The sequence below is a fragment of the Symphodus melops genome, assembly GCF_947650265.1.
Source record: "Symphodus melops genome assembly, chromosome: 15".
Lineage (NCBI taxonomy): Eukaryota > Metazoa > Chordata > Actinopteri > Labriformes > Labridae > Symphodus > Symphodus melops.
Genome location: NC_136705.1, coordinates 23,155,326 through 23,167,711, shown reverse-complemented (window position 1 = coordinate 23,167,711; position 12,386 = coordinate 23,155,326). Strand labels below are relative to the sequence as shown.

At 42.3% G+C, this 12,386-nt stretch overlaps 1 protein-coding gene and 1 long non-coding RNA gene across 2 annotated transcripts; one reads left to right on the top strand and one right to left on the bottom strand.

Annotated features, from left to right (window-relative positions):
- Window positions 1–700: 700 nt before the first annotated feature.
- Window positions 701–2,650, bottom strand: LOC306836071. Its single transcript, XR_013780733.1, has 2 exons — window positions 2,412–2,650; window positions 701–2,369 (listed from the first exon to the last, which is right to left on the bottom strand). It is a non-coding gene; the product is annotated as an uncharacterized lncRNA (long non-coding RNA).
- A 128-nt stretch (window positions 2,651–2,778) lies between these two features.
- kcnk1b (potassium channel, subfamily K, member 1b) lies at window positions 2,779–12,386 on the top strand. Its single transcript, XM_079363256.1, has 3 exons — window positions 2,779–3,528; window positions 6,372–6,767; window positions 9,413–12,386. The coding sequence occupies exons 1-3, from the start codon at window positions 3,174–3,176 to the stop codon at window positions 9,667–9,669; spliced, it is 1,008 nt and encodes a 335-aa protein (XP_079219382.1). The 5' UTR covers window positions 2,779–3,173; the 3' UTR covers window positions 9,670–12,386.

Sequence of the window (12,386 nt, the reverse complement as noted above, 5' to 3'; positions counted from 1 at the left end):
TCGGAAATGAACCTGTGTGCATATATTTCATTAGCCTCCATGATTTATGACTTTAAAGGAGTCAGCAGAGGAGTTGGTTCCTGAAATGAGTCGACTCTTTTTGCAGACTCTTCCATGAAGAACACATCAGTTCTGTTTTTATCCGAGAGGAGAACAGTCACGATGAATCAGTTATCACACGATCTTCTTGTATGATATGAGAAGTTGTCACACTTTGCAATCACTTGTTATAAAGGGCTAAAGGAATCTGCCACAGTGACAGCTGTGTACCTTTAAAGTGCAAGAGGGGAGAATGGAGGGACATCAGTACCAAAAGTACAGTAATAGGCTTTATGGGGTCCGATGGGACATGACAAGAGGGGCCCGGGGTCAGGTCAAGCAGCGTCTGTCTTCACTGTGATGAATAAGGTTTTCTGACGAGTGAATCTGTTGTAACATAAACCTAAAAAAGATCCTTTTGAGCGTTGTCCATTTGACCTTATGTGAATTAAATGCAGTATTTAAAAGTCTAACTTCTGGTGAATTCCAAGAGCTGCAGTTCTTTATAATCTTTTGTTGTAATAGTAAGCGTGCATTCTGGGTGAGTCAAGTCTTCAATTTATAACAATATTTTCTCACCTGGACCTCAATAAAGTCATCATCTTGATTTCTGCAACTCTTCCTCTTTTTTTGTTACAAATCACTCTCTAACCTCCAACTATAAACTATAATCGTTTTTTATTGCAGAAGTACATTTGCAGATACAAAGAATTTTATTTGATGTTTTGTTGCGAAGCGGTTGACAAAAGAAATAAGGCAAAAATAACAAAAACTTGAATCAAATAAAACACAAGAAAAAGCACTTCATTGTATATCTGTAATAGAGTAAAAGGTAAAAAAAACACAACATATACAAAAGTTGCAGTATTGAAAGTCGAGTGAGTGTTAATAATGCATCAAATCTGTTAATCTTGTTAGGGGGAGGTGGGAGAGCAGGAGCATTACTGATGAGGATGGCAGCAGAGGGGCAGGAACTCCCTTTGTATTATATCCACTGTCATACCAAATAAAGGCAAAATGCCCAAAAATAAGTATAATAAATAAATTAGTCAATGTTGATTTCTTGGGAAACTATCGACTGTGCATTAAACACCTGCCCTGCCCCTGACACACTCAAACATCTGTGAGAATCTCGCCCCAACTCTGTTTTAAAATGATACATAATTAACAAAAAAATGCAACTCTCTGATCAAGAGCTTACAAAATAGATGACATGTCGGTTATTATTTTTTTTGTAGTTGATGTTTCTTTATTGCCAAACCTTCAGCTTTGGAGAATTATGCATTAAAGGGGCTCTCGGGGCCCCCTGGTGGCCTGAAATGGGACATTTTCCCAACTTGTAATTCAACCTTTAGAGGCACTACATGACACATTTTCTTTACATTTATGTCATAAATGCAAAAAAATAAAAATAATTAAAATTATGCTGTGTGTTGTCTCTGATAGATACCCAAACCATTTACACAAACAACTGCTGATTCTAGTATTCTAAAAATGCTAAATTCTTGCTTTAACTTCTCAAATGAGTTCTTCAAGGGTTCTTCTTCACAAGACCAGTTCAAACCCAGGCATCCACTCATGACAGAAATTATACAAACATTAAAATATAAAACTGCAGTATCATCACAAGTATTTCTTACTTTAATTTGGATCATGAGGTCAGAATTATGACCTTATCATACTCAGTTTCAGATGCAGCACCAAAAACATCATCATTTGAACATTTGGATGGGTGTGATTGTCCTCAGAGATTTTTATTCTTCAAGATGATGGTCACATGATTTACGTTGCCATTTGCTGCTGACACACAAAGAGGGAGGACAGGTTTTGTTGTGAACCCATTCAAGGACTCATGCCACACATTCATATTGTGCTGATGTCATCACCACTCCTTATGTAGCTGCACACCTTGAAACGCAATAAAGAAGGCCCTCCCCAGATCTTATTTAATAATATCAAGTTGTGCATTTTAGATTAGTAGCAGGTTGATCTTGTCTCTTCAGCTGGGCTTCGATCAGCTTTTGGAGCTGACGGAAAAATATTTTTGTTGCAGGTCCTGGCAGGGCTGCATACATGCAGTCTCCAATGACTGGCCAATGGTCAATGGGTCCGCTACAACTTTAACAACCAAAGATCTTACACCATTTCATCCACTCCTTTTGGCCATTAACAACATACTCATCCCCCATGTTGACAGCTCTGTGACACACGCATACATACAGCCTTCCAAGGTATTTCTTCTTCCTCTGCATCACTGATCAATGTATTTTGGGTATTTTTACTTTGCAGCTTGATTGGCCGGTTCCTCATAAGGCCACTAACAAACCTAACTCTCTACGCCCCAAATCTCACAGAACTCAACCTGCGTTAACTTATGATCTGTGACGTGTTTGTGCGTCTCCTCTTCTTCTCTAAGCATCCCATTAAGTCACACGGTGACAGGCGTTGACTCGCAGACAATAGCACGCAGACTGTTTCGTTTGTTTTTAATAGAAACTGAAAGGCGTAGCTATGTTACGTCTTACCTGAAGAAGAGAGAAGAAGGGGAAGTTCCTACGTCACACACGCTTTATCGCCTCCACATCACCCGATGCATTCATGGTGTCGTTGAATGCTCGGAAATTTGAAAATGACATTTTCAGTAGCCGTTTAAGCCGTTTAAGTTGATGTTTTAACAGAAACATTTAGACGAATATAAGTCGTGTAGTTTTAATTATGCAAATAAACAACTCCTGAAAATAGCTTTATGTAGCCCCTGGAAGGCAGCAAACAATAATAAAGAAATATTTCGCCTACTTCTGCATTTTAATTATTATTATTATTATTATTTATCCATATCTATACTTGTCTGCTGAACAACCCCATCACTACAACTGCTCCAAGATCTTGCAATCTCAGCTTTTGCTCAAAGTAATGCTCTTGTTATTGCATGATAATACAAATTCCAATTCCATTTGAACGCCGCAAGTGCCACAGCAGCTTTTCGTTAAGGGGGGAAGCGACGTCGTCTTCATAACATCATCTCTCGGAGTCGGATACATTTCGGAAATACGACACGGGTTCGCAGTTCAATTAGTAGCTTTAGTAAATTATTATATTCTTATTAAAAAAGGGAAACACAATCCCGAGTGAGAATGCTTCAGTCTCTAGCCAGCAATTCATGCGTGCGGTTGATACAGAGTCACAAATCGACGTGGTATTTCGCATCTTTAGTCTTGGGGTACGTCCTTTATCTCATATTCGGCGCCATCGTCTTCTCGTCGGTCGAGCTGCCTTATGAGGACCAGCTTCGCCAGGAGCTGAGGGCCATAAAGAAACAGTTCCTGCTGGACAACGAGTGTCTGTCCGAGGAGCGTCTGGAGCGCTTTCTCAAGAAAGCCCTGGAGGCCAGTAATTATGGGGTTTCCATCCTCAATAACGCCTCCGCTAACTGGAACTGGGACTTCACCTCGGCGTTGTTCTTCGCGAGCACCGTGCTGTCCACCACAGGTAAGAGCCAGCCGGGTCACCCCCCCCTCCTCCGGGCAGGGAGCCGGTCTGATGCTGCAGCAGATCAGGTGCACACACAAGACAGCATGGAAAACCTGTTTACCTTCATTTAACACCAGCATTATTGCCTGGACCCCTGTTTTGGCATAAAACATATATCAAACCAGCATATATGTTCTTGCCTGCAGCCTACCTGAGCTCCCACCAGGTCAAACACACATGTCCTCAAAGGGACAAACAAGGCTAAGGATAAACATAATGGACACATTACAAACAAATGAACCAGGTGGCTGTCAAAAAAGCAGTTTTGGGGTATTTAGTTATCTGAGTTGGTTTTTCACAGCAGAGCACTGTCACCTTTAATAATATATGTGTCATGTTGGCCAATTTTGAACAATCCCAATAAAATCCTGCTGTGACATGAGAACATATGGAACATTTCAAAGGGAGCTAAATACTCGAGGCTGTGCATGTTTGGGAGATAAACAAGGCCTTTCAGCCATCTGCACCTCTTTGTATTAAAATGACCTTAAAAGAACAGAAGGAGGGACATTATGTTGCTGTGTTTCATCAATCAGGAGACCTTTAGTTTAGTATAACAGAGTCAGGGAAAGAATTGAACAAACTTGAGACAGCCATTTAAAATAATCACCATCTCTGTTTTCCCTGCAGGTAGTGACATATTGTAAATAAGTCGAACCCTTTTAGACAAGTTGTTTTGTGTATTTCGTCTTCTATAGCGTGTGTATAGTGTGACTCTGTTATCTGTAGCGTTGCTCAAAGGATCATGGTTGCAGATTTGAGTCAGTCAAGATATGTGAAGAACTTTAGTCTGTCCACGTTCATCAGTTATCTGATGTTTCACAACACGCCATGAGGCAAGGCGAGAAGAAAAATACGACCACGAGGTGATTTCAAAGTGCTTCACACAAGACATCGAATGCATCTCGACAAAGGTGCTGTGTCATTTCAAAACCACTCACAATCACACAGATGAGATGACAAATGGAAATCCGTTAATAAATGAGATCATAATCGGACATCAAGCTAAAATGTCTCCAGTCGTGGCTGCTTGATTAAATTGAACACTCCTTGTTTTAGTCTATTTTGTGTCTGCTTACGACACACAGACTGGTTACACACCAGACACCATGAAGGCTTTAACTTTAATACCATCATGCTGGAAAGCAAAGCAGGGCAGGAACCAGCGTGCAGTCTTCCATTGTTCGTTTCTTTGTACTGGACCAGAGCAGAAGCTGAAAGAGCAAACCTTCTTCTCTTCCTCATTTGCACACTCGTGTTAGTGAACGCTGGTATTTTTAGCTCTCTCTTGTTAGGTTCACTTCTCAAGGATATGACACCTTTTTTTGAAAAGCAGAACATAACTTCAAGGGTGTTCTCGACCATCATGTCCTATACCTGCCTGTAAGTTCACACGTTACGTGAACCCTGTTTCCACCAAGTGGTCCGGTCCGGTCCGGTTTAGTTTAGTACCGTTTGGTTCAGTTCAGGCCGGTAAACCCTGAACTTACCCTTATTTAGTATGCAGTGTGTAAGCCAGATAGCTGACAGTGATAGACACGTCAGCGATGTAAAAGTGTGACATCACAGCAGCTCAACACAGTGTGGCCCACTATTAATGAAGAAGACAGTAAAAAAGGGACTCTTCAGGGTCGGATCGGTACCCTTGGCACCCCAACAGACGGGCTACATTAAAGTGGGGCCTTGATCTGGGTCTTTAGATGATCCTGATCAAGGACACGTCGGTCTGATGTGGTTCATGAAGCTGATATAAATGCTGCTGGAGCTCTTCGACCTCTTCCAGCCTTTAACTCTCCTCGCTTCGTGGTCGCTGGTGAGAACTGGACTCTGCTTCTACACCTCCGTGTTTGAACCCTGAGATCATCGAGGTTTCCCTCATTTACACCCATTAAATAGAATCGCTCTTGTTTCGACAGCGTTTAAGTGCTGTGCATGGATTTAAAGCAACAACTGATGATTACAAACACAACCTATAAAAACACAGCCGAGTCTCTGACAGCATGTCAGAGACATGAACAAACACAGCAGTGAGCACGCGGGTCTTTAGCTTTGCTTTAATAACAGAAAATAAATAAAGACAACCTCCACATACAGTGAACAGAGCTGCACATTGACACAGAGCTCTTACAGATGCATGTCTGGAAGTTTCCCCATGCAGGAACATAGTGTTCATCTTTAAATGCTGTCGTAGATAGTTTTACTGTTTCGCACTCAAAGGTGGGTCTTTGCAAGTTCAAAGCTTTTTTTATTTATAGCACATTTTAGCAACAAGGCAACTCAAAGTGCTCCACAAGAGACATTAAACGCATCACGACAAATGGAACAGGAGACATTTAAAGAGGGCGTTTAACAGTGATGACAACAAACGAATGGAGTGAAGAAGCAGCAGGAGTTAAAGCATCAGCTTCTGGTCCAGTCCCAGTTACAGAGGTTATACTGGGTGGTTAGAATCCAGTAAGGGACTCATCCATTCAGACATGTTTGTATGGCTCAGTGACAGGAGGTTTGTAGATAACTTCAGCGTATTATACACCAGATAGAGAGATTCACGTTTCTTACACTTCTGCAGGATACTGGATCGTCGAAGCATCGAGCAGATCCAGAGGTTTCTGCCCCTTTTGTTGACGACTTTTTCAGATAGTTTGAGGCTGGATAAATGAATATCCATTGTTCTAAAAATAAGCATGAACAAACAAATGAATGGAACAACATCATCTGCACACTGACAGACGTATAAAACCTGTTTGAACCGCTACTTGATGTTGATTTAAATATGTATCTGTGTCTTTGTGTTGCTGCAGGATATGGACACACTGCTCCCCTTTCCGACGGAGGGAAAGCCTTCTGCATCATCTACTCAGTGATCGGCATCCCCTTCACCCTCCTCTTCCTCACCGCTGTGGTGCAGAGGATCATGGTGTACAGCACGCGGAGGCCCGTCATGTACTTCCACCAGCAGTGGGGCATAGCAAAGCCCCTGGTGGCCATCGTTCACGCCTCTCTGCTCGCCATGGTGGCCGTCTCCTGCTTCTTCCTCATCCCGGCCGCCATCTTCTCTGCGCTGGAGGATAACTGGAACTTCCTGGAGTCTTTCTACTTCTGCTTCATCTCCCTCAGCACCATCGGCCTGGGAGACTACGTACCTGGGGAGTCTGTCAATCAAAGATTCAGGGAGCTCTACAAAGTGGCCATCACGGGTGAGCTCGTCATATTTGGAGCTGTCAGGTCTCATTTGAATTCTGCTCGCTGTTTCCATCCTGACGTGGGTGTGTGGGTCCATTATTGAAGCTCAACTATAAATAGCTGAAATACTACATTCATACGGAACAGACGACTTTCACACAGCATAGCAGTGTCGCTTCTCGAGCCAGTTTCTCATCAACCTTCACAGATCCTGTTCCTTACTGAAAGGAAGTGAAAGCCTGCGTATTCTCTAAAGTAATCCAGCCCAACAGAAAACACTCATCAAGGTTATATCCAAACATTGTTCCACCATGTGCAACACACACTTCAGTTTGTTTAAGTTTCTCTGAATTATTATGTAATGATTAACTGATGTGAGATCGTCACATATGGCAGATTTTATGACTGTGAACTTTGATCCATCACTGTGTGACATCATCAGCTTGGCATGCTTTCTGAACCCTTTGCTGAAAGCTTGCATAAAACAAACGACTCGGTCAATATGACCCTTCACAATAAACACAAATCTTTAAAATCAGATTTTAACGCAATAAGCAGAAAAAACACGTCACGCTTTGCTTTTCCTCTCAGCACGTCTACGTTTTACCTGAACCTGACTCCACATCGCACATACAATGTTTGTCTCATGTCGTGCAGGCCTACCACGACGTGTCATGTACTAAACAAAATCTTCACAGTTCTATGAAGAAATGTTGAATATCGACACACTTGACGGAGGTTTAGAGATGTGGGAGATCTAACGTGTGATTTAAGGAAGTTGCTTTACTGCAGCTTAACTCGCATTGAAATCACAAATCAGCTTCTGAACTTTAAATTCAGTTTGACCCAAAGCAGCTCCATGCTGTGGGCTTAAAAAGATTGGATTTGTAGTTTTCCTGCAGCGCACACATTTACTCACAATGCTCTAATAGAGTTAGTACTTTAGACGCTTGGGACCTCGTCAGGTGTGATGTATCCTCCTCTATGTAAAGCTTTAGTGCCCTCACCACCACTGCATGAATCCTAGTGTTGATTTAAAAAAGGGAACTCACTGTGCTTTATAACTGATCCATAAAACTGATACCATTAACATGACAGGTGGCATGAAAATGACTTCCAGTGGAAAGTTTTCACTGCACACTTCCTCATTATGCAGAAGTCGGCTGCAGTCGCTGGTGGTGAAGCTTTTTTTAAGTGTAGGTTTCTTATGTGTTTTTACAGGCCGGTGAGGTGTCTCTCAGGTAGAACAATGTGCTGAGGGTGCAGAGGATAAATGAAGCCGTGGTCTAACGGAAATAAGCACCGTGTTGAGTGCTTAGTCTGAGTGTTTGTGCAGCTTTCTGTCAGGAGGCTGCAGCAGCCTGTGTGCAGGCAGCAGCCGGAGAGACGTCATTCAGTACGCAGTGTGTGTGTGTGTGTGTGTGTGTGTGTCAGTCTGTAGGAGGAGAGAGGAGGTGGCAGGAGTGTGTTTAGACAAACGACACCAGCTTCCTCTGTGCCTGTATCAGACGTGACATCTCAAGCTTTCTGTGAAGACTTTTTTTAAACGCAGGAGGAGGAGCACAGCTTCATGTAAAAATAACGAACAGCTTGTGCTGTTTGCTGGAATAGCAAATTCAAGGCGGTTTTATTCTGCCAGAGGAGTTTCCCAGAATTTTTTTGTACCTTTTAATTTATCCTGGAAAAATCCTGTTGAGATCAAGAATCTTTTTACCAAGAGTGTCGTGGACAAGACAGACGAAGAGCAGCCATCCACACGAATCAAACAAAACAATCAGAAATACAGCAGGCTGAATACCTCCAGCAAGCTGCACCTGCCTCCCACACACACACACACACACACACACACACACACACACACACACACACACACACACACACACACACACACACACACACACACACACACACACACACACACACACACACACACACACTGCACGATTAAGAGTGATCAAATAGAAGAGGTAAGAAAACCAGGTTTCATCGTAGCCAAAAACCTACCACCCTCCGAAGACTCCAACCACACACACAGAGAGCATACCACTATATACTGTACACACACACACACACACACACACACACACACACACACATACACCACACACGCGTGCCTGATGATGTTTGTTTTCAGGTGTGAAGGAAGCAGTCCTGAAAACGACTACGCCCGTGTTTGTGTCTGCGTGTGGACAGACCAACCAACACGTTTATACATCAAACAAGTCCGATACAAATCCAATGAAAGAGACACGGCAAGCTTCTGATTGGGCCGTTGGACCCCCCCTCTTTTTCAAGCATTATAAAATAGTGTTTCACAACTTCTGTATGATGGGTTTTGTCGGTTACACTTTTGAGTTTTGGGGGTTTTCATGCGAGATTTTGACCCAGATGTTATTTTCACGTAACGGATGGAAGTGTGTGCAGCTGCACTGGCAAACTGATCATTCATCAGTGGGGGGTTTCCGGTGATGTCTGAACTGTTTTTCTGAATTTCTCATCTCATGATGCATCAGAGCACTGCTTTGTTTTTTTAAAAACACTGCCCTCTTGTGTCAGCACGTTTGTACAACAGGTGTTTGAAGAGAAGGGAAAAAAGAAATGTTTTCTGTGTGGTTCTCCGACCTTTTTTTAACCCCTCCTGTGTGTTCCTTGTCTCCAGTCTACCTGATCCTGGGTCTGATTGTCATGCTGGTGGTGCTGGAAACCTTCTGCGAGCTGCAGCAACTGAAGCAGCTGCGCAAGATGTTCTACCTGAAGAAGGAGAAGCCGCAGGACCGCCTCGCCATCCTGGAGCATGACCACCTGTCCTTCACCACCGTGTCCAAAAGAGCCGCGGGCCAGCACGAGGACAAAATCCAGCCCTTCGTCGGCGTCCCAACTCTGGTCTCTCCCAACGATGACCCCATGATCCAGTAAACGTCGACACGGCGAACGCGTTAGAGGATGAACATACAAGATTAGGTTTAAAAGCACACTCAGCTACACGTAGATAGGACGACAAGTCGAAGCTGTAGGCCTTCTCTAAAACACAGTCCTGCAAAGAAAAATATTCAGAACAAGCAAAACTCCTTCAACAAACCACAACACTGACAGAATAACGCTCTGCAGCAGAAATCAATGTGTGTGCATTAATAAGGGAACAACATGAATACTTTAAAGACACAGTGATAAAAGTGATCGTCTTCTGCTGTTTTTATGACTCTCCAGAGCCAAGCTCCTCCACGAGCTGTATTATTTATGACATAATGTGTAAGTACATCATAGACAGTAATGGTCTCTTAAATCTAGTGAAAACATAGTTCAGTTCTCTGTCGTGTCTCACAAAGTAGAACATTTGTGTTGGTGTTTTAAAGCTACAGCGGTGTGGGATGTACATAGACAGGTAGATGTTTAGAGATGTACAGTATCGTACTGATTAGAATTAACGCACCTGTGAGAGATGAGTCAAAATGTAACAAAAGCGACACACGTGTAAAGCACTTCTGATTAACGATGAGTGAGGACGAGCTCACGGGAATATCTCCTGACAGTGCAACATGTTTGACTTTAAACATTTGCATCAAAACTATCTGTGAAACTGTCACAAAGAAAAACATAACTCTGCACATTAAAGGCCGGGTTGGTCATTTTCTCCAGATCCACTTTCTAAGATTTTAGTTGAAATTGTCTTTAGGTCCTGACAGAAATTAATAACTCATGTTCTCTGAAAAAGAAACACAGAAAATGTGTCATCTGTATCAGTTTTACGTCTGTAAAAACTTTGACCAATGTCTGCCACGAGGTACCAATCTGATGAACCAATCACACGCCTCCCTGTCTCCCTGCTCGTTCTCTGAGGCCGAGCTGAGCACAGAGGAGGAGGAGGAGGGGGCCAGAAAAAGACCAACCCTGCCGTTGAGAAGCACCTTTAGTGTTTGTATTGTAGCATTTCTGACTCATCTTTTTAGAGGTTTAGATTTGATCTGCATCGTTACATTTCATAGTGAAGGGAAATATTGTGTCTCCAGACGTGTGTGTGTGTTTTCTCAACATGTTGCAGTGCTTTTTCAAAGCTGTCCATATGTGACTTTACGCACTATCGCTTATTGATTTGTCTGAACCGCTGAATGTGTGCTGGACTGTGTGAAAAAGGGGAAGTGAGTTAGTCTGACTTCTATAAAAAAAGGGAACCACACATGACAGGCTCGCCTTGTTTGCATTACACAGTCAATAAAGAGAGCTCAGTTTGCACATGTAGTGGAGGCTGCCAGTCGCACACACACAAAAAGGGATTTCTCCAAAAGGAAAAATGAAGACGTTTTCGAGGCTTGATCCGACAGAACAGAAGCTATTTTTAATACTTGACTTTTAACATGGATGATCTGAAAAGGTTTGATAATTCCTTTAAGCTCGAAAAAAGGCAAAACTGTAGAACAGAAATCGTTTGAATGTAGAAATGTATATTTTTGGATATGACAGGAGGGAGGATTATGAAATTTTACTAGAAATGGTACATCACGTAAAACTTGAAAGTTTGCATTCAAACAACAGGAGTGCAGCTGCGACACCTGAGCTGGAAATATTTATCAAATCCGTTTTTAATCTGCTCATCAACCAGGGAGAATGTATCTACAGTTGGGATAGAAACCAGTTGATCTACACTTGCAAGTTTGTATGACAGTAACATTGCACTCCTCTGGGCATTGAAATGACAAATAATCAGAGGGAAATACAAATTGTATCCCATTATCCGTCCTCGTCTGTTTGCCGCCTGCTCGTACAGTGTAGCATCCTGCTCTAATGCAGGCGTACTGTATTTGTCCTGTGTACTTCTGAGTGTATTTAAAAGAGAGGCATGTGTTCGTTATGAGCTGTAACGCTTCCTCGTCCTCTGTAAGAAGCTGAATTACTGACCTCGTCTCTCTCTCTGCTTCATCGTCACATCAAGACACAATCACAGCCTCTTTTTTATCGAATTTTTTTAATGTAAAAGTTTTTTTTTTGTTTGCAGCAGTCCGACCTGAGAGCTAAACAGAGTGCAGCATCTCTCCAGGCTGCTCTGCTGCAAACCTTTTATCACACAGTGTGAGATGAGCTGTGTCAAGATGTCACGTCGGCTTTTCGTCATCCGAGTAGCGGAGCATCCTTCATGCTGTGTTTTATACATCTGTGGGATTGTGTTGCATTGTTTCCCTCACCAGTTCAGGCCTTTGTGTAAAAACTGTGAAGCATTGATACCGTTTTTACCGTCTGCTGAGAAGAAGGAGAAAAAAAAGGAGATTTTGAATTCCCCCAGGTTGGGGTTTCTCTTTTACTGTACATGGTTTCTCTGTTTTTAATTATAATTTTTGTAGATGTTTGATGTCAACGCCTTAACCGTTCAGTGTTAAAAGCTGTCAGGTTTAGTTAAAGTTTTGTCCGAGGAGGAAACGTGACGAGGACAAGAAAAAGAAGCACACTGACATTATTTATTTATGCTGACAAATTTGAATTGTTTGGAAGACTTCTGTACATAAGTATTCAGTTTAACTGAGTATTGAAGTGTTACATGACCATTCAGGAGCATCAAGGTTTAATGTAAAATTCATTTCAGCATCAGGAGTGAATCCATGAACTGTAAAATCTGTGTCTTAAATAAAGTGTTTATTATGACA